Source organism: Schistocerca gregaria, chromosome 1 (assembly GCF_023897955.1).
Source record: "Schistocerca gregaria isolate iqSchGreg1 chromosome 1, iqSchGreg1.2, whole genome shotgun sequence".
Classification (NCBI taxonomy): Eukaryota; Metazoa; Arthropoda; class Insecta; order Orthoptera; family Acrididae; genus Schistocerca; species Schistocerca gregaria.
The window spans coordinates 377,423,215-377,449,962 of NC_064920.1; the positions used below are offsets into that span (position 1 = coordinate 377,423,215).

At 38.2% G+C, this 26,748-nt stretch overlaps 1 protein-coding gene across 1 annotated transcript in view; it reads left to right on the plus strand.

Annotated features, from left to right (window-relative positions):
• The window catches only part of LOC126347864 (uncharacterized), a 124,185-nt gene that overhangs the window by 55,331 nt on the left and 42,106 nt on the right, over positions 1 to 26,748 (plus strand). Inside the window, exon 4 of the mRNA XM_050002308.1 lies at positions 4,868 to 5,165. Coding sequence (XP_049858265.1) covers positions 4,868 to 5,165 — 298 coding nt within the window. The remainder of the gene's footprint in view (positions 1 to 4,867; positions 5,166 to 26,748) is intronic.

Sequence of the window (26,748 nt, forward strand, 5' to 3'; positions counted from 1 at the left end):
TCTGTTCTTTCCAAAAATCTCAGCTTCAGCTCCACATCAACTCACAGTCATACTGGGCTGGTCAAAATTTACATGATGTTACATTTATTTACTTAATTCTTGGAGATTTACCTTTTTGATGGTATCTATGGGACTCAATGAATGAATGAATTAATTAATTAATTAATGAGTGAAAGAATGGATGAAGTCTCTCCTTCACTCATTCACTACATGGTAAATATTTTTAGCTACCTGCCTCATGGGAAAACTTTTTTTTTTTTACATTTAGAGCTATTAAAATGGTTAACATAAAAGAAATGGAAAAACATGCATAAATAACATACACAGTATGATTTGGCTTGATTATTACAAATTGCTTTGGTGCAAATAAACCCATTTATAAAGTAATGAAGTAGAAGGAGTGGACACAGTAAGGGTGTGCGATGATTGCGATGACACATTCTTCTCCCCTTAGCCTTAACGCCTTTCCTGCTGCCTGTTTCACTTGGTCCTCTTGAGCTCAGTATGCCACTTTCCTGGTTGTCATTCTCTACTTCTCTGATAGCTCCATAAAATCTTCTCCCCACATAAACAACCAATAATATCTCAATTTTGATAGCTGTCACCACTTTCATACTAAAAGGTCTCTCTCATATATTCAAGTTAACATTGTACATTACATCTACATTGACAAGAATTTCCTTTGCCCAGTTCACTGAAGTTTTTACTGCTCTCTGATTAAAAGAATTCTCATCTGAAGTTTGTACTGTGGCTTTACAGTTTTGTCACAATGGCTGTCAGCTTCAGATTGATGCAGACTTAGATAGCAGGGAGTGTGCTGCCAACACAGGCAGAATATGGTTTTTCTTCACTGTGGCTGGCAATAGTGAAATAGACTCCTGGTAGTGCTCCAAAAAATGTTATACGTGATTGTCACACTACTCAATTACACTGCAAATGAACTATTATTTTGTTGAGGTGCGTTATCAGTGATGCTAATAAGAAGTAGTTACAATCAGAGAGTAATAAAACCTTCAGAATATTTGGCAAAGTATGCTTATCAATGCAGGTACAATGCACATGGATAGCTAGAATATATGAGAGAGAATTTTTAGTACAGAAGTGGTGACATATATCAAAGTGGTGGTATTATTGGTGTTTTATATGCAGAGAAGATTGTATAGAGCCATCAGAGACGTCGAGGTCAGTGTCCAGGAAAACTGCACACTTATCCCAAAAGGTCCAAGTCAGCATGTGATGTTGCAAGCTCTGATTGGAGGGATCGAGTTCCAAGGAGTGAATTATCAATTAAAAAGTAATTTTAGTCAGCCTATAAGATCTTTGCAAAAAGGAAGAACCCCACATTTCCCAAAAGTTAATACACAAAAAGGTCTCTAATGTCATATCTACGCATGCTACTAATCCTCCAACTACCCCCACTGACACCCTCGCTTATTACCCAAAGCCACTCCTGATTAGAATTGTTTAACCACATTCTCCACCAGGGCTTCAGCTAACTTTCACAGTCCCCCAAACTGAGGAACATCCTTCCCAAAAACAATGTCTGCTTTTCCCAAAGAGTTACTACACCACCATGTAATAACACACCCCATCCTAATGCAACAGTTACCACAAATCACTTTCTATATGGATCACACTGCTGTGCAAGATTCAGATTCAACACTCTATGTCCCCACTTGCTACAGGGTTATCCTACTACATCAGAGGCAGGGTCACCTGTGAAAGCAGTCATGCAATATATTGACTCTACTGAAACCTCTGTACAGACCTTTAAGTGGCCATGGCCTTCTGCCACCTGTCCTCCCAAATGTATGACCACTGCCAAACTGTTATTAGGAGCATTGTTCACCATTCATTGGCAGAGCAATCCCCCCTCCCCCTCCCCTCCCAAAAAAATCACCTCTCCCAATACCAGCTTCTTTGAGCTCTGAAGATGGGAATTATCCTTAAAATATATACCATACTTCAATCCCTCTATTCTCCTGGGATCAATCACTGATAATCCACACCCCACACCCACTTCCAACTCTACCTACATCCCTTTCCCCATACCTTCCATCCCCTCTCCCATATTTCACTTTAGTTCAGTCTAGTTGCCTCTTTCTACTCTGTTCTGGCTCCACCCCTCCACACTCACTTTTTTTAAGAACAAAACAAATGTGCTTGAAATATGTGTGATGCTTGAAACATGTTGCACTTAATCAAATATTAAAGGACATTAAACAGCCAGGAGGAATGAATATTTCATACAGACATTAATTTACTCAGACAGTTTTTAAGTAATTATTCTGTAGTTTCATAACCAATGAAACTTATGAACTAGGAGATAGAAAGAATTAAAATTATGTAAACATGAGAGTTAAAATATGAATTGACTGACCTCTTCATCTCAGTAATAATAATAATAGTAATAATAATAATAATAATAATAATAATAATAAATAGTATAAAGGAAAGAAAAAATACTGCTGCATATAGTACATACTGACAGAGCTAAATATTAATAATGAAAAAGAACAAAATTTGCTTAATGTATCATACGGAAAAGTTTATTTTTCATCAGGTGACATAAAAAAAAAGGAAAAAAGAAGAGGTAAGATGGAAAGGTGCAGGTGGAAAAGTGTTTTCCAGATTATGAAGTAGAAGGGACATGAGATGTAGAGAAAGAATTCAGATATAACAAGAGGGATAAGATTTAAAATCAATATTATGAATAATAAGCTACACAAAAAAATGTATAGAAGATGAATAACACTGATGATAAGAAGATTTCAAAAATATTTACAAACACTGATAGGAGGTTAGTTCAAGGAACAAAGCAGGATAGTGTACAAGTCCATAACAAAGTACTATAGTGCTCCTCATGGACCCACAAATCTCTTCTTGGAATGTAACAACCATATGTGAAATAATTTTTATCATCATCAATTCTCTAATTTGCACGTTGCTCCATCCTCAAAATGCTGCCGACCACCAGAGGTGTACACATTCTATGTTTAACCTGACCATGATTGCCTTCAGCTAGGCAGGCAAGCTGCCACACATTTACCAGCTGAACAAGCAGGCTGCTCTACTCCCATCCAAGCCGTGCTGTGCCCAGCCAAAGCTAAAGGAATCTTGTTCACCTACCTGTCTTACCTGTCTTTTCACAAAGCTACACTACATAGCAGTTTATTCTTTATGCCTTCATTGCAGTGTTATGAGTAGGTTTTGGAAGTTGATGAAAAGTCCTTTTTTTATGAGAAGTCATCTTTTACTCAAACCTCACGAAGTGAGGCTCAATAAAATGTATATTCATTTTGAGTCCTTGTAGACCATAAAATGGTGGATGTTATTTGTCCCTTTTTTAATTTTTGGTATATTTTCAGCGTATTTATTTATTTTGTATGAACCGTTTTCTCTGCAGCTTCACCCTGTTTCAGCTAGTACTGGCTACTCTCAATTCAGACCATTTTCAGGCCACCTCTAATAAATGTTTTCTGTGGTAAGGCTAATCATCACTGGAAGTCAAGATCCTTTGCACCTAAGAAGCTGAAAATGTCTATTATACTGCAATTGCAATTAAAGTAAAGTTAAGGAAATCTAGTTTCTGTGACCTTGGTGTGTTTCAGCCAAGTATAACCCCAGTTATATCAATTTTAATTACTTTTTCCAGGAAATGTAGTGTGGCTTTACTGAAATCATTTCAGTTGGCCAAAACAGTTAAGTCAAAATTCTTCAAATGCATTGTAGCAAATATTAATATTGTTTTTCATATCATGTCAATCTAAAAATTGCAGACCTGAGAGAAGAAGCTTTTTTTTTCATACTATGCTCCCTTCGCACTATGTTGCATACAACCGGAATGTGTTTCTAATAATCACTGAGCCATTTTTTTCCTGTTTCAGTCAATGTCTGCCATAAAATTATGAAGCTTATTTACTGCTAAATAGCAGCATGTCCTTAGCACACACTTACACACACTTGTCCTCATTCAAAATATTTGTGGTGTTAGGAAAGTGCTGGTCAAATGTACATACATGTTGCAACACACTTGAAGTTCTCAACTTTATACATAATTTGCATTGTGAGACACCTACCACTTTATACATAATTTGCACTATGAGACACCTACCACTTTATCTGAAGCTGCCTCATAACATGCAAAAACATTTCCCATGATGGACTTGACTTCTGTTTCGCGACTGGTATGTATTGCTCAATTCTTAATTTCTCCTCGATCTCCTTTAAGTCTAGTTTGTTCATTTTGCTGCTCCTAACATTGAGATAACTGAGCTGCAGTGAAACTCCCCACACAAACATGTACCTAGCTATTCTGTAGTCATGCTGAATTGATAGCGTAACCTTTTGTCAGGTGCAGCAGGCTGAATGGGTCCTGTGAAGCTTCCCAGGCTAGCGGAAACCTAAGCTTTCCTGCTTTAACCACTGTTCTTCAGTGCATGTGTACTCCTGAGTCTCCATCATGGCAGTTTGAGCTGCTTTAGTGGTTGCTGCAGCGAACAAGCAGACTGGAAGGAGAATCTGTAGATCTCTGTCACCTATTATATACCCTGCAAAACTTACACCATGCAAAGGGAAGAAAACTAATGTAAATTAAAGCTTATTGAATGGGAAGTGCCAAATACAGATGATACCTAGCCACATTTTTATTAAGCTTGGTCTTAGAAAGATATGAACTAAAGTGACCCGTGGTGAAACAAGAAAACAGGCCCCTGTATTATGTTCCACCTCATACTCAGTGATACGATACTAATGATGGTAGTTTGTCAGAAGTAGTTCATGATTTCTGACAGAAAGAGTACATTTAATAATACAGTTGTGGAATAATGTGGTTTTTCAGCTGGAATATTTGGTGAATGTTTTACAGATGAGCTGCAACATGTGCTCAAACTGACAAAACCAAGAGCAATTTTCTATTCAAGGCGATCAGCAACAGCTATCTTGGATGCTGCCAAGAAAATTACTTCAAGATGTGAGATATATTGTTGTATGGATGAGGAACTTGACAGTTTTCTGTTACAATCTAAAAAATTCCATAAGCCTGTGAAGAATAATGTCAAAAGTAGTGACACAGCATTTATTCTTACTTCTTCTGGTACTACTGGGCTGCCTAAAGGAGTTGCTTTGTCACATGACAATTTTCTTGTTAGTCTTGCTTGTCTCAGGTTGGTGAAAGTAATAAATATTTTTTCTCCTGTTCTTGATCTTCTTGTAGTTTCTAAGGTGTTCTAGCAATTTATAGTTTTTTATGTTTTATTTTCTACATATTTTCATGATGTAAAACACTGCTGGAATGAACTTGTAGATACTTTCCATAATGGGATGTAAGGATTGCATTTTCAATTTATAAAACACAGTTTTGATATAATAATACTTTATTTATAGCATAGAATACGAGACATAGTCAAATGCCACTGAGGACTAAACCTGACTGAAGTCTACAGATTTCATGCTACTCAGTGTGCAGCTCTTGGTCAAAGGTATTATTTCACAAGGTGTTCCCACAGAGCCCCTCACTCTGGTGTGGAGAACTGGGAAAATGGTGTCATCACTCACAGATGAATGCCACCAATTGTCCGATCTCAGGCTCATGTGCAAGACACAATCAGATCATTTCTCAGGGGGAGTGGTGGCATTGTCCAGATGCATCTGACTGATCATGTTATGGCTGGCACATAAGCAAGACATGACTGGACCATTTCTCAAAGAATTCATGGTGATTTTGCAGTGAAAGTAGTTTGAACAAGGTTGTGCACAGGCGGTATTTTTGCTACAGTTTGACTCCAGCTTAGTTGTCATTTAGATTTGGTGTGCTAGTGGGCCTGCTTTATTGTCCAGTCAGACAGTATCTTGGGGTTGTGCTTGTAGTTGCACAACTCATAATGTACTCTGCAGCCTGAAATTCTATGCATAAGTGCTGCATTGTAAATGGAACCAGCACAATTGTGTCCCATGTGGCATATTAGAACAAAATGTGTTGTTTATTTTGGCTCTTGTGAGGTCATCACTCTGTGGGGAGGAGGAGCTGACTCAATCTGTGGTGATCAGGTCGATTTGGGCCTCTCAGCTGGCTGCTGTAGAGTGGAGGATGCACTGTCTCCCTTGGCAGTGATTGGGCAAGGTCGCATCATCTCATTAGGCTACTGCAGTGGGGAGAGGCAGTGTATGCTTTGGTGGCAGTTGGGCAAAATTGTGTTGTCTCAGTGTCTTGCTGCTGTGCAGTGTGTGATGAATATAGTGAGCAGGACAGCTGCCATTGTTGACAATTTTGTTAACACAATGTTGATTATACAAAGAAAAAACTGTCCAAGTTTAATTCAACTGGTCAGATTGCATGCTCAGAAAGACTTGTGTAGTGCAGAGATGGTTCAGTTAAACCTCTGTATCAAACTGTCCAAGTACTTGGGTAGCATGTAACTGCTTAACACTGCACTTACCCTCAGTACCTGCATGGTTATTCAATGGAGCGAGCTGGGTGCATTATTCCAGGGCACTGAACGTGTCAATTAGATATTCTCTGTCCATGTGAGGCTTATCTGGAGTACGAATGTAGATGGAAACACCGAAGTGGCACTGTATTGTCAGTTAACTGTGGTTGGTGTAGGAGCGATGTTCAGCAAGGTTCGTGATGATGTTCACACATATCAGGATTTTGGTCAGGTCAACAGTGTGAATAATTTTCCCTAATGTGATGTTGGGGTAGCACTATCAATTTATATGACATGGGTTTCGTATAATAATACTTTATTAATAGCACACAATTCAAGATACATCAGAAGGGCAGTGAGGGCTAAACCAAACTGAAGTCCATAGATCTCACGCTATTTGGTGTGCAGCCCATGGTCAGAGGAGTTATTTCAGAAGATGTCCCAACAAAATAAACAAATATTTAAAATGGAACTACATTGAAACAAAGAGAAAAAAAAATTCTGTTCGTCAAGCAGCAGTAGATATTTCATATATACAAAATCTGGAAAGAATCTTGATGTGTTAACTATTTAAAACACAGGAAGTATTTGCAGAAATGGGTCAATACATAAAGGTCAGACAGTACACTGAGTCACAGAGGATACAACAGAAAAGTATGAGCGGTAAAGAAACAAAGGAATATGCTCTATGGAAAAGGCAATGATGAGATTTATAGCTTTGAATGGAAAATAAAAGCTCTGATCCAGCAATTTTTAACTTGGAACCATGTTGTAAGAGTTTCAGATAAGATTTTGTAGCTGTATTGGATGTAAAAAATTCAAGTGACTACTTCTACAGTCTTTAGTTGGAGAAAGAAGTTCCAGACAAGAAATGGCTAATGCACAAAACTCTTTTGGGTATTGATCAGTATGATGATCCTCCCCAGAGTTGGATAGAAGGCTTTCGGTAAAAGGAAATAAGTCAAGGGAATCTTGAACACTGTCCAGTGAGGTTAAAGTGATCACTTATCAAAAGTATGGATAACCATCTTTCCATCTTTTACAAGTGGGCTGTTATGATAAATGCAGGGAGAGAGTCAGTGAGTTTCTCAATGATACTGACAGGGATGTGGAGCTGTGATGACTTTAGCCCAACTGTACTAGGTTTCTTGGTTGAGGATCCATTTCATATACGGCCCAATTGAGATGGTTCAACAGATCTTCCATTGGGCTTAAATCTGGCAAGTTGGGTGACTCTGGTAGTATGGTAAAGTCATCCTGATACTCTTCAAATTACACATTATGAGATGTGTGACACATTGAATTGTCCTGCAGGTATATGCTATCATGCCAAAGAAAAATAAACTGCATGTTGGTGTGGACATGGTGCCCAAGGATCAATGCATACTTGTGTTGATCCATTGTGCCTTCCAGAATGGCAAGATCACCCAGGAAATTCTGTGAAAACATTATCCATACCATAATGCTCCCTCCTCTGGCCTGGGCACAGGGAGTGCCCTTTGGCCTGGATCCTTCCAATGATTATTGCAGGGTGTTTGCTTTCAGATGTTTCACACTGTACACATCAATGGCCATCTGACCGATGGAGCATAAAACATGATTCATCTGAAAAGGCCATCTCTCACCACTCAGTGGCCACCCAATTATGCTATTGGCATGCCTTCAGTCCCATGAACAGCTGTTAGCATGGGTGCATGAACTGGGTGCCTGATGTGGAGGCATATAAGCAGCAGCATTCACTGAACAGTCATTGCAGAGGCGCTGTTGGTGGTAATGTGGTTCATCTGTGATGGTAGTTGCTCATCAGCTGTACATCAAGTTGCTCACGCATATCTCTGCAGCTGTTGTTCACCACTGTCACCTATGGCCTGTTGTGCACCACAGTTGCCTAAGCTCTGATTTTGGATAAAATCATTTTGCCATGCATGGCATTGTATAACCACAGTGACCCAAAAGAGTTTACAGACTTAGCCATTTCAGGAATGCTTCCACCATTGACTCATGCCCTTTAGGGTGTCAGATAAGTTGCTCCATTTCTACATGTAACAAAATTGTTACATGGGGAAACAGTGAATTTTGCTGGGGCAAAAATTTTCATCTTCAAAAAGAGATTATTTGATTTAAACAAAAAACCTCAAAATTTTTTTGTTATTCTTGTATTCCATAGACATCAAGAAACATGTGATCATGGCAGTGTTTCTTACTGATCACGTTGGCCTCCACCACTCAGAGAATTACTCTGAGACAAATGCAAATGTTTACTGCTAGAACAGTTTCCAAAACATTACACTTTAGTAATTAGTTCTGCAGTGATACATACATAGTCAGTTGATTTCTTATACATATCTTAGTTCGGTGTAACTTGGAGTAATCTGCTTCCTGCTGCTGCTGCTGCTGAAGTAGTCATTTCCTTGATCTATTTCATCTGCTAACTGGCTCAAGTTACATGAATTCCATGAAATAATCCAGGTACCAAGTCATTTTATAGTGGTTTATTTATGACAAGCTGCACCATTTCTTCTTAGTGGGAGCCCACTCCACAAAACAGGCTACATAGTCACAATACTGTACTCGTATTACAACAATTACATTATTGCACAGACTTGTGACACAATGGTTGTGTCTCAAAACTGTCTCCAACTGTCCTATTTATATGTATTTTTAACAATCAAGTCAACAAAACTACAGTGCAAATTTATTAAATTAACAATTAAAAGTTTAACATTTTTATGAGTAACAATCCACAAAACCTTGCTTATTTTATGCAGAATCTGGAGTATACAATAAAAAAGACTTTTACATAAGATTTACACCATATTATATAAAACAGTGAAAGATAACAATGCTAACCTATTTTTTTTTAAATTATGGCTTCATTTGTAAATGCAAAATATTGCAAACATATATTGGACAAGCATGACCCACTAGTAACCAAATGGAATAATAAATTTAATGAGATTTAATGTATTATGTGAAATCACTTATTAGATACCATTGGAATTAAGGAACTTTCGAAACAGGAATGTAAAACAAAAGGGTTGATTTATTTCACAGATAACGACAGTGACTGCTGTGTATTCCATGTCCCACAGACAGGCTTTATATACCCTCCACTTCTAGTGCAGCGACCTGACATCTGTGAGTAGTTGCTACACATTCACATTGAAAATATGTGATAGTCACATTAATGTGACAAAGCTGTGTACCATTCTTCCAGCAAAATGGTGACAAGTTCAGGTAATGATGATGGAGGTGAATGGCGATCACGAACTCATCTCTCCAAAGTAGACCACAAAGTCTACATAATATTGAGATGTGATGGCTGTGGTGGTCAGGACATATATGAAAATTCATCCTCATGCTCACAAAACCAGTCCTGGATTATGCAAAGTGTATGAAGAGGGGCCCTGTCCTCTTGGAAAACAGTGTCAGTATTGGGTAACAAAATTTGTACTATGGATGGACCTAATCAGTCAACAGTTATATACATCATCCATGGTGTCAATGCAGTCTTGTAAAGTAACCATGGACCCCATCAAATACCATGATATGGCTGCTTGAATCATCATCAAACCTCCGCCATGTTTCACTCTTAGGGCCTAAAATTGGCGGGAAGTTGGAAACAGAATGAAACAAGTCTGACAAGATCAAATGACTTCCTTCTGTTGTTCCATAGTCCAGGTTTCAAGGCTTCAGGGCCATGTTTTCCTGTTATGGGCATTTGCATCACTGATGAGTGCTTTTGGAATTCCAGTTTAGCCTGGAGTGTCCTGCTTATGGAGCTCCCTTGATATTATTTTGTGCTGACATGGTTTGTGAGTGCTACATACACTTCAGCAATAACTTTTGCAACTATGCTCTTATTTTTGTCACCCTCCTCCTCAGTGATCATCTGTCACAGTCACTGAACACACACTTTCTTCTGTGTTCCGACTTAGCGGATGATGTTTTTCTGCTGTCCCTGTATGTAGTATAAATCTTTGATAGGGTGCCTCTTGAAACACCAAAAACCATGGTCTACCACAGTTATAGAAGCATCCACCATACAAGCACTAACAATTTGTCCATATTTTAAATTGCTTAGCTTCAACGTAGTGCTCTCACAACAACACAGAACACTGTTTTGACCATGAATGATACTTTCAACATATTGAGGACATTGCACAGGTGCCATTCAAGGTCATACACAACAGCCCAAACTGCAGGCTTTGCATGCTCTGCATTTATGTTCAAGCATGAGCTTCTCATGGTGTTTTCATCTGTCTGTCTGATAAAAAATCAAATTTGTTGGAGTTACAAGGAAAACAAAATACTGCTGATACATGGTTTTAATGAACATATTCATCACTCTCATCACACTGAGTAAACAATATGTTTCACAATCATTTGCTGATAAAAGTGCAATAAAAGACAATGATTGCAGATTTCTACCACATGGACGTATGTTTATCTTCTGAGTGGATCCATGGATGTTTATTCGCTTTAGGGCTGCTTACAACAGCAACATACTTATCAATTACTGAGACTGTTTTGTTCAGGTGAAGACATCTTTGCAATTAATTGTTCCTTGTGAAATGGTAGACCAATCCTACGTATACTGGATACCTTTTTCTTATGGCTTCACAAAAAAGTATTATTAATAATCTAATAACACATCTGTTGTGTGATAGTGGACCCAAAACACTATTCTGAGGACTCCAATTAATTTTCTGTGTATGACATTATGATACATCTCAATAGTAGGAAAAATGAAATGCGGGGATTTACGAGAGATTACTGACGTAAAATAACATGTCACAGTGTTAATAGATGAAACAGCTACAGAAGTGTTTGTAGCCATAAAAGAAGTATTAATGAAAGGAATATACCTGCAATGCATGGAAAATGCATTTCAAGAGAACAAATACTGGAGAACAAATCACCATTTAAAATCAGAGCTTGGCAAGAATAGATGAAATTAGTGAAAGATAAAACTGAGATGCAAGGTAAATATGATACACACTCCAGACGAGAACAAAAATGACTGTAGTACGGAATGGAAAAAGCAAGCCATGTTGGAAATATACACACACTTCATTAATTATTACAAAGTAGAATCTTACATTGTTGCAAAAAAATCTACTTACTGCACAAGAGAACCATAGTTATGTGACGAGAGGTATGGTGAGATATAAAGAGAACATGAAGTTAAAGCTGCACTGTTTCGTAGTAACTATACAACTTAAGATGTGAAGGATGGAAATGTGGCTAAAAGTTGTCTAAGGTTCAGAAAAGTATAATTTTTTTACATTAAACTTATTGGGGAGTTTATTTACGATAATGCAAGTTTTAGGTCATAAACAACAACAGGGAACCATTCAGCTGCAGATGACTGTATGAAAGTTAGAGGAATGATATAAGTTTTAACAATAATGATGATTTACGGCTTTTAACTTTGCCTCTCACAACCTGTGTCCTTCCCTTGAAGTCTCAGTGGAATTTTCATATGTTGCCATGTCTGATGTGAGTTCAGCACGCCATTGAGGAGAAAGTGACTGCTATGACTGTTATGAACAAATGAATGGCACTACCACTAGTTGTGGCAAATTTATTCATGGAGTATTTTGAAGAGAAAGCTCTCTAAAAACCTGCACTGAAACCAACATGTTTCTTCAGTTTTTTTCATGACACATCTGTGGTGTGCCCATATGTGAGTAAAAGGCTCCAGGAGTTTTTCCAGCATCAGAACTCTCTGCACCCTAGCATGAAATTCGCTATGGAGATGGAAGAGAACAGCAAACTCTCTTATTTTGATGCACTATGGGAAACACTGTGTGTAGGAAAGCCACTCACACTGATTTGTATTTCCATACTACCTGTGCATATTATCCTTCAAAACATAAGGGTATGCTATATCCACTCCACAGAGCCCATGTAACATTTTCCAAAGAAAGTTTAACACAACAACTCAACCATCTTAAAGTTGTATTAAAGAAGAATGGATGCAGCAAGAGACAAATCTGACATATTCGTACTTTCAGGTAGAAGGTATAGGCTCAGAAAATAGAACACAACAGGATGTATAAGACAACAGCATATCTGCCATACACAAACACTGACGAAGTGTGAAACAAAATCAGCAGGATCTTGGCTTGACATAAAATCAAATGCCCTATTAGGTATGGTGAAGGTTGACTTGGGGCCTCATAAACTGGGTATTTTTCATTTTCTATGTAAATGCAGTAAGGCATATATGAAGCAGATTGTCTGAACAGTTGAAGAAATGTGCCAGGAACAGTGCAATGCTGTAAGGCACTCAATGAAATATGAACAAATGGAAATGCTAAGACAGACTTCTTCATTTTGAGGCTGTGTTCTAAAGGAGTCTGTTGAAATGGCAGTGACTGAGGGCGTGAACAATAGAGACAGCAGCTTGACTCTCAGTTAAGTGTTAGCCCATAGCTCAGCCAGCTGAAGTCACAATATCAGTCAAAAGCGATTCTCAAGCCCAACAGACAAGCAAACACACTGAGGGCTGGAGTTTGTATCCAGCATTCGGTGATTACATCTTCCCCCATCATTCCACCTACGCAAAAATAAGAATGTAATGGATGCATGCTGTAGCAAAGATACTCATTCTATAGGAATCACCTGAAGATGATAGCAAAGTACACTGTTGAAGTATCAAGTTTTGTAAGTAACTGCACTTGGCTGGACACCCAAGAGCTATAAGTACATAATTAATTCTTGAACCATATCACAATTTACCAGTTTTGATGTATTCTAAAATGCACTGTTTTTTGTCTGTCATCAAAGATGTTAAATGATACTTATGTATTATCAAAAGACAATGACTTTTTTAAAAAGAAAGGTAAATTTTGAAGCTAAATGTTTCATCAAATTGTGGCTCAATTTGTATTCCTTAATAGTTTGGTTAACTGTTGTGATTTGCAATTTTTTGGAGCCAGTGGCTCCTTCTTCAGGCAGAAAGGTTGAAGGGGAAGGATGAAGACTGAAGGAAAAGGACTGGAGAGGTCTAGGAAAAGGGGTACATTTTAGGAAAGTCACATGGAACCACAGGTCAAGGGAGACTCACTGTACAGTCTTTCCTTCTCATCCCGTACGGTAAGTCTCCCCTGACCCGCAGTTCTGGGTGACTTTCCCAAAATCTACCCCTTTTTCTAGACCTCTCCAATCCTTTTCCTTCAACTTTCTTCCTTCCCATTCAACCTTTCTTCCTGAAGAGGAGCCACTGGCTCCGATAGCTTGCCAATCACAACAGTCTTTTATGTGTGTGTGTTCTGCCACCACTTGATGAGTAGATTTTTTTTTATCTATACCCTTAAATAATTTTATCAATAATTGATTGGTTTCATTGTTGATAGTTTGGTTGGCTGTTATGTTTCTTAAGCAAGTGGTAGTTTTTGTTGAAGTGAGATGACTACTAGCCAAAATTAAATTGCTTCTCAGTATATTATCTTTGGATAAGTAGATGTTCACAAACATGTTGTAATTACTATAAGTCAGAAACCTTTCTTTCTTTAATCTACACATAAGAATACAAATAGAACATATAAAATTCTGTAAGTATAATTATCAGATATTGTATTCTCGTGTGTATTTCTTCGACTACAGGTTTTATTTACCAACATCTGGGTGTGCAAATCTGAACTGTCATACGTCATACATGGAAAATTAGTAATGCAGCCCTAGCATCTGATACACAACCTAATTCTTTACAACACCCCCTAGAATTCTATAGATAATCCACTAGGGATGGAATTCTATTATATATTAATTTTGCTCACATTTGCGTTAGAATTTACTTATTTGAGATATGGCCATTTTTATTATGATGTTCAATACAGCAACAATTCTTTTTGATAAATATCAAAATATTAGCATAAATATATCAAAAGGCATTTGAGATATTGTGGATAATGTTTAAGATACTGTACTGACTACATGCACATGTATGTACCTGCACCAGAAAGTGACTGAGGGATAGGTAGGTGCCCACAGACCAAAATAAAATGGAACTTTGAGATGAAGCTTCTCAGACAATGAGCTCAATTCCTTCCTCAAAGTGATACAACCTCCTAGGACAAATGCATCCACTTTAAACCTTCGACATTAACAATTCCCCAAAAAGAGGTCACATATACTCCATTCAGGTTTCCAGTATTTCAAGTTCAAAAGAAAAACATTTGAATTAGGAAAGACACAAAAATTGCATCCCATTTAACACATGAAACCACAATGAACATTGTTCAATAAGTGTAGATGTCTGCTTGTGTGTGTGTGTGTGTGTGTGTGTGTGTGTGTGTGTGTGTGTGTGCGCGCACACGCGCGCGAGTATATACCTATCCTTTTTTCCCCCTAAGGTAAGTCTTTCTGCTCCCGGGATTGGAATGACTCCTTACCCTCTCCCTTAAAACCCACATCCTTTCGTCTTTCCCTCTCCTTCCCTCTTTCCTGAAGAAGCAACCGTTGGTTGTGAAAGCTAGAAATTTTGTGTGTGTGTTTGTGTGTTATTTTATTGTGCCTGTCTACTGGCACTTTCCCGCTTGGTAAGTCTTGGAATCTTTGTTTTTAATATATTTTTCCCATGTGGAAGTTTCTTTCCATTAGTGTTTCAAAATTGACGGGTATATTTGAAACGGCAATACAAACTTAACGAGCAGCGATAGAAATACACCGTTTGTTGCAATATGCTTGGGACAACAGTACATTTTCAGGCAGACAAACTTTCGAAATTACAGTAGTTACAATTGTCAACAACAGATGGCGCTGTGGTCTGGGAAACTCTATAGTACAATATTTTCCACATATCCACCATGCGTAGCAATAATATGGCGTAGTCTCTGAATGAAATTACCCGAAACCTTTGATAACGTGTCTGGCGGAATGGCTTCACAGACAGATGAGATGTACTGCTTCAGCTGTTCAATTGTTTCTGGATTCTGGCGGTACACATGGTTTTTCAAGTGTCCCCACAGAAAGAAGTCACAGGGGTTCATGTCTGGCGAATAGGGAGGCCAATCCACGCCGCCTCCTATATGTTTCGGATAGCCCAAAGCAATCACACAATCACCGAAATATTCATTCAGGAAATTAAAGACGTCGGCCGTGCGATGTGGCCGGGCACCATCTTGCATAAACCACGAGGTGTTCGCATATATATATATATATTCCATCAGATTCACCTGGTCCTACTCCAAATCCCATGCCACTTTCCTAGACGTTGACCTCCATCTGTCCAATGGCCAGCTGCACACATCCGTCCACATCAAACCCACCAACAAGCAACAGTACCTCCATTTTGACAGCTGCCACCCATTCCATATCAAACGGTCCCTTCCCTACAGCCTAGGCCTTCGTGGCAAACGAATCTGCTCCAGTCCTGAATCCCTCGACCATTACACCAACAACCTGAAAACAGCTTTCGCATCCCGCAACTACCCTCCCAAACTGGTACAGAAGCAGATAACCAGAGCCACTTCCTCATCCCCTCAAACCCAGAACCTCTCACAGAAGAACCCCAAAAGTGCCCCACTTGTAACAGAATACTTCCCGGGACTGGATCAGACCTTGAATGTGGCTCTCCAGCAGGGATACGACTTCCTAAAATCCTGCCCCGAAATGAGATCCATCCTTCATGAAATCCTCCCCACCCCACCAAGAGTGTCTTTCCGCCGTCCACCTAACCTTCGTAACCTCTTGGTTCATCCCTATGAAATCCCCAAACCACCTCCCCTACCCTCTGGCTCCTACCCTTGCAACCGCCCCCGGTGTAAAACCTGTCCTATGCACCCTCCCACCACCACCTACTCCAGTCCTGTAACCCGGAAGGTGTACACGATCAAAGGGAGAGCCACATGTGAAAGCACCCACGTGATTTACCAACTGACCTGCCTGCACTGTGATGCTTTCTATGTGGGAATGACCAGCAACAAACTGTCCATTCGCATGAATGGACACAGGCAGACAGTGTTTGTTGGTAATGAGGATCACCCTGTGGCTAAACATGCCTTGATGCACGGCCAGCACATCTTGGCACAGTGTTACACCGTCAGAGTTATCTGGATACTTCCCACCAACACCAACCTATCCGAACTCCGGAGATGGGAACTCGCCCTTCAGTATATCCTCTCTTCTCGATATCCGCCAGGCCTCAACCTCCGCTAATTTCAAGTTGCCGCCACTCATACCTCACCTGTCTTTCAACAACTTCTTTGCCACTGTACTTCCGCCTCGACTGACATCTCTGCCCTTACTCTTTGCCTTTAAATATGTCTGCTTGTGTCTGTGTATGTGCGGATGGATATGTGTGTGTGTGTGTGTGTGTGTGCGAGTGTACATCTGTCCTTTTTTCCCCCTAAGGGAAGTCTTTCCGCTCCCGGGATTGGAATGACTCCTTACCCTCTCCCTTAAAACCCACATCCTTTCATTTTTCCCTCTCCTTCCTTCCTTCCTGACGAAGCAACTGCCAGTTGCGAAAGCTCGTAATTCTGTGTATGTGTTTGTGTGTTTTGTTCATGTGCCTGTCTGCCGGCGCTTTCCCGCTTGGTAAGTCTTGGAATCTTTGTTTTTAATATATTTTTCCCATGTGGAAGTTTCTTTCTGTTTTATTTACATCATCATCATATATATATATATATATATATATAAAACAGAAAGAAACTTCCACATGGGAAGTTTCTTTCTGTTTTATTTACATCATCATATATATATATATATATATATATATATATATATATATATATATATATATATATATATATATATATATATATATATATATATATATAAAACAGAAAGAAACTTCCACATGGGAAAAATATATTAAAAATAAAGATTCCAAGACTTACCAAGCGGGAAAGCGCCGGCAGACAGGCACATGAACAAAACACACAAACACACACACAAAATTACGAGCTTTCGCAACTGGCAGTTGCTTCGTCAGGAAGGAACTGCCAGTTGCCAGTTGCGAAAGCTCGTAATTTTGTGTGTGTGTTTGTGTGTTTTGTTCATGTGCCTGTCTGCCGGCGCTTTCCCGCTTGGTAAGTCTTGGAATCTTTATTTTTAATATATATATAGCGGGAAAGCAGCGGGAAAGCAGACTTCTGCTTGTGTCTGTGTATGTGCGGATGGATATGTGTGTGTGTGTGCGAGTGTACACCTGTCCTTTTTTTTCCCCTAAGGGAAGTCTTTCCGCTCCCGGGATTGGAATGACTCCTTACCCTCTCCCTTAAAACCCACACCCTTTCATTTTTCCCTCTCCTTCCTTCCTTCCTGACGAAGCGACTGCCAGTTGCGAAAGCTCGTAATTTTGTGTGTGTGTTTGTGTGTTTTGTTCATGTGCCTGTCTGCCGGCGCTTTCCCGCTTGGTAAGTCTTGGAATCTTTATTTTTAATATATTTTTCCCATGTGGAAGTTTCTTTCTGTTATATATATATATATATATATATATATATATATATATATATATATCAAGAAAAACAAAATAAAACCAAAAATTGATACTGTAGTTACTAAATTATGTGATAGTAGCTTGTTTGGATCAAAACAGAATCCATCCCAATAGACAAGTACTGCAGGACTTCTGGTAACTCTTTCAATAACCTTTTTTTTTTTTAAAAAAAAAAAGGTATTCTGATATTTGTCTCTCACATTGTTGTTGCCTTCTGGTAACTCTTTCAATAACCTTTTTTTTTTTAAAAAAAAAAAGTCATTCTGATATTTGTCTCTCACATAAACATGCCAAATTACTTAGCAATCGAAATTAGTATGCCATTAATACACATTCATTTAGGGCTCCACTGATGTACTACAGATGTGCTTTAAACATTATAAAAGTAAGATATATATTATCATTTGAGGCATATTGAGTATCAACACAGAAAATTTGTAATGATTATTACACCCCAATTTTCTACTTATTCATCTGAACATATGTCAGACTCTCTTTATTTCCCTGTTTATTCATCTGAACATAAATCAGATACACTTTAATTTTTATTTTCATGCTATAATTATGAAGGTAAGCTGAAAAGGTGCTTGCACTACTTTATCACAATCAAAGTGAAGTCCTCGAAGGTGCTTTTTAAGTTTAGTATACAGATGTTAATTGGGTGGTGTTATGCCAGGGCTGCATGGGACATGATTGATGATAGTGAACCCAAGGCATCACATTGTTGCAGCATTCATATGTGGTCTGGCATTCTCATGCTGAAAGAGGATTGCTGTGTGTAAAAACTCTTCCATGGTTAGAAACTCACTTACAGCACGTTGTTCCTCATGTGCCGACATAGTTACATTACCCACCACCATGTTACATGCTATTCAGGGTTCTCTAGCAGCAGAGAGTTTTTATTTATTTAATATCTACTTATTAATCTATGTGATCTAATAGTACGTATATCCTCATGGCCCAGTTCTGGAGTCTGAAAGTGCTCTGTGCAGTTGGAGAATTTTTCCAGAATATCACACCATATTTATGTGGACCTTTATGGACACCTATGTACAACTGTGATTGTTTTGTGGCTAGCACATAAGTTCAGCACATGCAGTGCATAGCAGCCAGTACTTATTCTAGCATTTACCTCTTCAGTATGTGTACTCCATTTCAGTTTACCTTGCACCTGTAGACCTAGCAATCTGAATACAGTTTTAGTAACTATTGGTTGGTTATTTGCTGTTAGAAGTAGTTGAGAGGAGTTTGCATTTTGTTTGGTATGAAAGTTCATGGACACTGTCTTTTTATTGTTGGTTACTCTGTTGATTTTAGCCCAGTTTCTCAGTTATTCAGTAGTCAAGTTCATAGCTTTCTGAACAGCATCTATGTTCTCTCCTTTGCATAGTACAGTTTCTTCATTTGCAAATATTATGGTTTTGTGTACATCTACATTTAGGCTCAAGACATTAATATACAGGAGGAAAAGTAGACGTCCCAATATTAACAGTTTTACTACTAAACTTGTCCCCATTCTTGCAGCAGTGTACTGTAGGTCTCTAGAAGAGCGTAGCATTCCAAAGGATTGGAAAAGGGCACAGGTCATCCCCGTTTCCAAGAAGGAACGTCGAACAGATGTGCAGAACTATAGACCTGTATCTCTAACATCGATCAGTTGTAGAATTTTGGAACACGTATTATGTTCGAGTATAATGACTTTTCTGGAGACTAGAAATCTACTCTGTAGGAATCAGCATGGGTTTCGAAAAAGACGGTCATGTGAAACCCAGCTCGCACTATTCGTCCACGAGACTCAGAGGGCCATAGACACGGGTTCACAGGTAGATGCCGTGTTTCTTGAGTTCCGCAAGGCATTCAATACAGTTCCCCACAGTCGTTTAATGAACAAAGTAAGAGCATATGGACTATCAGACCAATTGTGTGATTGGATTGAGGAGTTCCTAAATAACAGAATGCAGCGTGTCATTCTCAATGGAGAGAAGTCTTCTGAAGTAAGAGTGATTTCAGGTGTGCCGCAGGGGAGTGTCATATGACCGTTGCTATTCACAATATACAAAAATGACCTGGTGGATAACATCGGAAGTTCACTGAGGCTTTTTTCAGATGATGCTGTGGTGTATTGAGAGGTTGTAACAATGGAAAATTGTATTGAAATGCAGGAGGATCTGCAGCGAATTGACGCATGGTGCAGGGAATGGCAATTGTATCTCAATGTAGACAAGTGTAATGTGCTGTGAATAAATAGAAAGATAGATCCCTTATCATTTACCTACAAAATAGCAGGTCAGCAACTGGAAGCAGTTAATTCCATAAATTATCTGGGAGTGAAAATGGAATGATCATATAAAGTTGATTGTCAGTAAAGCAGATGCTAAACTGAGATTCATTGGAAGAATCCTAAGGAAATGCAATCCGAAAACAAAGGAAGTAGGTTACTGTATGCTTGTTCGCCCACTGCTTGAATACTGCTCAGCAGTGTGGGATCCTTACCAGATAGGGTTGATAGAAGAGATAGGGAAGATCCAACAAAGAGCAGCGCACTTCGTTACAGGATCATTTAGTAATTGCGAAAGCATTACGAAGATGATAGATGAACTCCAGTGGAAGACTCTGCAGGAGAGACGCTCAGTAGCTTGGTACGGGCTTTTGGTAAAGTTTCGAGAACTAACCTTCACCGAAGAGTCAAGCAGTATATTGCTCCCTCCTACGTATATCTCGCAAAGAGACCATGAGGATAAAATCAGAGAGATTAGAGCCCACACAGAAGCATACTGACAATCCTTCTTTCCATGAACAATACGAGACTGGAATAGAAGGGAGAATCGATAGAGGTACTCAGGGTACCCTCCGCCACACACCGTCAGGTGGTTTGCAGAGTATGGATGTAGATGTAGATGTAGATACATAGGATTCCAATTTCAATTATTGGATTGTGTTATTAGTTAGTGTACTTCTTGCTGACCTTGTGTATACAATTGCTTAGGAATGATGCACTCCATTCTTGTGCAAGTCCTCTGATACCATATTGTTCAATTTTTTCCAGCAGTATTTTGTGATACAGTGTGTCAAAAGCCTTTGATAGATCTAGACATATGACTATATTGGGTTGTTTTGTATCTTACAGATCTGGTATCTATAATGCAATCTGCCATTTCTGTAGCTTTATTGTTTCTAAACTTATGTTGGGACTCACTCCATAAATCTTTTTTATCTATGAAGCCCATCAGTTTTTTGTGCATAATTTTTTCAAATTATTTAGAGAAACAAGATGAAATTGTGATAGGCTTATAGTTGTTCATGTCTTTATTATTACTTTTTTTGAAAAGAGGAATTACTGTATATGTTTTCAGTGCTTTTGGGAAAGTACCTACCTGAAAAGAACAGATATAGAAATGAATCAGTAGTTCAGCAATAGTATGTGCACAATTTTTGATGACAGATGCTGGAATACTATCAGTGTCAGCTGAATAAAAATTTCTTATCTCTCTGAGGGCTTTTGAAACATCTTCAGTGACTAGCAGTGAATATTGACTCTGTAGACGAATGGTTTTTCTGGTTTGGTGTTTGATTATTTTTGACCATATTTTCAGCTATTCCCATAAAGAATTGGTTGAATATGTTCACCATAGCTTAAGGAGAAGATATCAATTCGTCATTGAGTTTAATTTCTATGTTTTTGTTTATAACTTTGTTTTACCCTTTTTCCCTTTCTAATATTACCCATTGCTTTTAATTTGTTATTGGATTTGGCAATGTACTCATCACTGTGCAATCTTTTAACCTGTTTTATCACTTCCCTTAGGATAGATGTGTAGCTTTTATAGTGATTGATTGGTTGAGGGGAGTCATTACTTTGTTTAATACATGTGGAGAACTCTATTATATTTTCAGCTATTTATAGATGATGTAATCCAGTTCATGTTTTCTTTATTATTATTTATACTTATTGATTTTTCTGGGATTCTTTCTTCAAAATGGTGGACCACTTAAATTTTATGTTGACATCATTGGCTGCATACATCTCCATCCACTTCCCTGTTCATAGGAGGGTGTTTAGTCTGTTTAAGTTATCCAGAATGTAACACCTCCATAAAGCTTTAAGTGGCATTGGGTTTGTGGTATCTTTGTTTACATTGGCATTTAGTACAACAGCTTGGTAATTGCTGAGTCCTACACTGTGTACTTGTAGTGTTGGGCATAACCACATTTCTATTTGCCAGAGTTTGGTCAAAGGCTGTCATGTGAGTGGATCTTGTTCTAGTGGGCTCATTTACAAGGCTCTGCAGATTGTAAAATTTTGCAATCTCTCTTGTTGGTGAGGAAGTCAATATTAAAGTCACCACATACATTGACATAATGTTTCCACTGACTTGCTTTGTTTAAAAACAAGTCCAATTTCAGAAGGAGACTATTATGCAAGTAGTGTCACAGAAATGCGAAAGTTGACCAAGTAATATGCTTGACATGTAATATCTCAACTGACATTGAGAACGGAATAAAAAATTCAGCACCATTACTTTCCAGCAAGCCCTCGTGTAAGATTTTTATAACACAGTATAAATAGGTACATTGATTAATAAGCTCAGAAAACAGAATTTGTGCAGTACAGGTAATGGGCTATATAAGAATAGTGTCATACAGATATGACCTACGTATTTTACATGCAGATGGCATTCATAGATTGAGTGCCCCATTGAGGTCATATGTTTGTGGTAAGTTTTTCTTTTCAAAGTAATAATCATCAAATACCAGCGGATATGTTGAAAGACATTTGTATGTAGGTCTTCAATGGTGTTACATTTCTCAAGCCAAATAATTTTCTAGATTTTGCATTCTGTGCATATAGGTGAAGGTTTTGTAAAATTAGAAAAGGTCCTATGCAGGTAGCCAAAAATTTCTTTAATTGCAAAGTAATCAATTTTTATCTCTCCCATGTAATCATTAAAACTAAATCTGTAACCCTGAGATTTTTACCTTGTGATTGCATCACTTCTTTCTATCCTCATTTTGTTTTGTCATAAGTTCCTTGACTGTCATTTCTCTTTCTAGAGAATGTTGTAGACTACCGGTATTCATTACTTCTTCAAAGGCTGTAACGTGTTCAATCCAAGTTGGATGTTTCTCACTACAGTAGATTCAATACACTATTCCTATCTCCCATTAGTACCTCTCTACTAGATTACTTGATGGACTGTATGCTGAAATTAAAATGTGTTTATCCTTCTTCTTCCAATAAAGATTTCATGTTTTCGATATAAATTGTGACCACTAACTGAAAAAATAGCATTTGGCCTCCCTATTTGTGCAAGGTACTTATCCTCTATTTTTGACATAATTGCTTGAGAAGTAGCTTTTGTGATTGGACAAAGTTCGATAAATGTGGAAAATATGTCATTTCCTGCATGTAATAATAAAAAAACAATCACAATCATTTTTGGTTTGGTGGATTTTATAGAAAATGTATCACTGGTCAATGTATGAATGTGCCTTATTTAAGTAACCTGTTGAGAAAAAATGGCATCTGAAAATGGGATCAGAAATGTCAAGAAGCTTATGACACAAGAAAACAAAGGAAATTCAAGTTACTGTAACACCTTGCTGGGACCTAACATTGCATTACCTTTTTCTGTGTGCTGTGACTCTGTGGATATGGACTGAGGGCTCATTTATCCCAAAAAAAAAGTAGAACATGAGGAAACAAAACAACAAACTGTTGTATTTGCAACTGGAATATTATTAAAGGATTAGAGCAAATATGCTGTGACTGAGAAACAACTGCCTCCTGTACACTGGGCCTTTAGTAAGTTCAAGAACTACATAATGGGATGCAAAGTTACAGTACAATCTGATCAAAAAGCATAATGTTATCTGCATGAATGCTGATTGTACCATTAACGATTCACAAGGTCGGCCATATTTCTCCAGCAGTTTGATAATGAAACAAAATATATAGAAGGTTTTGAAGACAAGGAAGCTGATGCACTTTCACAGTCCCTATTGGAAGCAGATCACAATTCAACTGAAAATGAGGAAGAAAAAGTATGCAAGTTTATGCATATGAAGGGTGCAAAAAATGGAAAAAATGTTTAAAAGCTAGAGATTCATGCATCTCATGTTTACGATGTCATAGCTCATGAATTATGGGTCATACAATGACATAATTTTGCAGGTACATTCAGTGATATAAGTGGGTACCATCTGCAGAATACATAGTGAATAAAGTTAGTATTAAAGAAATAGTAAATTAAAATGTCAAACATGATGCTGAAATTTTCTTCCATGAACAGCAGAAATGTTGTAAACGATACTTTTTCCCCTTTCATTATTATGTGGGGGGTGGCAACCAGGAAATTTCATAAAGGTTCGAAATTGCATTTAAATTTTGTTGGATGTCATTAAGTATTTTCATTCTCAAACACTGGATGAATATAGTCAGGGTAACTTGTGTGTAGTGATCTATGCTGCCTGAAGACATACACACAGTTCCCAACTGTAATACTTGCCTTACTATGTTAAACCTTTAATATAACACTATCCCTCTTAATGAATAGATTTTGACAGCATATTAAATTTTCAAAATTGGTCAATGATTATATTAAATATGGAAAAACAAGTAGTTCTTGCCTCTGGAAGCTGTTAGATAGACAACACACAACTAAGATTCACGAATCATGAACTGTGTTAGTAATGTAGTTTTCCAGTTTCATAGTTGCAGTTCTGCAAGAGTTTGCTCAATGATTTTCTAAGTTTACTTTCAAGAAATTAAAAAAAGGCTGTTAGTTTCAGTAATCTTCATGATTTATTGGTGCTTCTGGCCCCACTTATGTATCAAATATATTTAAGTTGCAATATGGGCACTAACATCATACAACACCTTTAGATTTGTTGATGCTACAGAAACACATCTGTCTCATGCCACACTTGACAAGTAACTCCCTCCTCAGCTTTTCCGTACCATACATCTCACACTTGTCAAGAGTCAACACAGTTTTTACACATGGACTTTCTTATGTAGGTTACCAGTACTAATAACTTTTCAGATTTAGCTTCAGTATTAAATGATGCTAACTTTATAGTAAAAACAAAGATTCCAAGACTTACCAAGCGGGAAAGCGCCGGTAGATAGGCACATTAAATAAAACACACAAACACACACACAGAATTTCTAGCTTTCGCAACCGACGGTTGCTTCTTCAGGAAAGAGGGAAGGAGAGGGAAAGACGAAAGGATGTGGGTTTTAAGGGAGAGGGTAAGGAGTCATTCCAATCCCGGGAGCGGAAAGACTTACCTTAGGGGGAAAGAAGGACAGGTGTACACTCGCACACACACACATATCCATCCGCACATACACAGACACACACACACACCCACACATCCATCCATACATATACAGACACAAGCAGACATCTACACTTATTGAACAATGTATGACATTTGTAAAGGCAAAGAGTTCGGGCAGAGATAGATCACATGTCTTTCCCATTTGGCACATTAACAGCACACTCACTGATACTGCATGCGCTGTGCATGTGTCTCAGTAGCAGTCATTCTGCACCAGGTAATGCTGCTGTCACCTGAATGGGTTTATATGAATAGTAGGTTGGTGCTCATAACATTCTGTCTGATCAGTGTAAATTATATCAGAGAACCAACCCATAAAGAAAACTGTTAACCTATCATAAGCTACGATGTCAATGCCATGGCAGAGTCAATAGAGCAAATCCATAAACTCAGCAATTGTATCATCATAAGTACAAGACTGAGCACCACAGCAGCTTCCAGAGAAGTATAGTATAATCACAAGCTCCCAAAGTACTCAAGTGAGCACAAAACAAGTGAGAGACATGGCATGGGACAATCTCTGACAGGACATCACACATCTGAATTCAATAGAAAAGGCAGTATGATTTCCAGATGGGAATTTGGAGAAAGCGAAAGTGTGCCATCTCATTGTAGTGAAACAAATCTAACTGATCAGAATTTCTGCTACAACTCTCTCATACAACAGCTAGAATGACACCATGCAATGTCCACTGTCACTGATTCCTCTGGAGAGCAGCAGAAAGTGCCAGCAGGTCATCATGAGGGCTAGAATTTTGGTGTCAGGACAGAGGTAAGACCAGACATCTGGCTGGCTGCAAGACACTTTAAATCATGGTGTGGATCTTTACCGGATTTCAACTGGATTATGTTTTGCATTGTTGTTCATGGATTATTGATGGATCTGCTTGACCCTTGATTGTCTGGATTATTACCTTGGTGTGGTCTACAATTTATGGTGATGCAGTGTGCAACAGAATTATGAACTCCCAAATGATAACCATATAGCTACATTTGTGGGATAAAAGGTGTGTTGCATCACAGAAGGTATAGTATTGGTAATAATAATTCAAACTTGGAACTTCTGTGAGGGCAACAGATTAAGTTCAGTGATCATGAATACAGAATTCATGAAACTGTGACAGTAACAGCTTCAAATGCAATGTGAGGCATGATAAGACAAATTACAAAAGAAAATTCTGGAACAACAAACAGCTGTAACATCTTACACTATAGCAATTCATCAGTCCAAAACAGTTTCCACCACCACCATTCACACAACTTCATCCAAAAGCTGATTTTGCTCATAATACAGATGTATGCAGTGCAACATCCAGATGAGTAAGAGAAAAGATGTTGCTAAATAGTGTTTTTCTACTAGCTACTAACCCCAATTATAGTGTCTTCTACAAAAAAATTCTACTATCTGCTAACCCAAACTATGTTGTCTTCTACAAAAAATAAATAAATAAATATTAAAAAATAAAAGAATTATCTAGTAACTCCAATTATGGTGTCTTCTACAAAAAATATTTTCTCTCAATA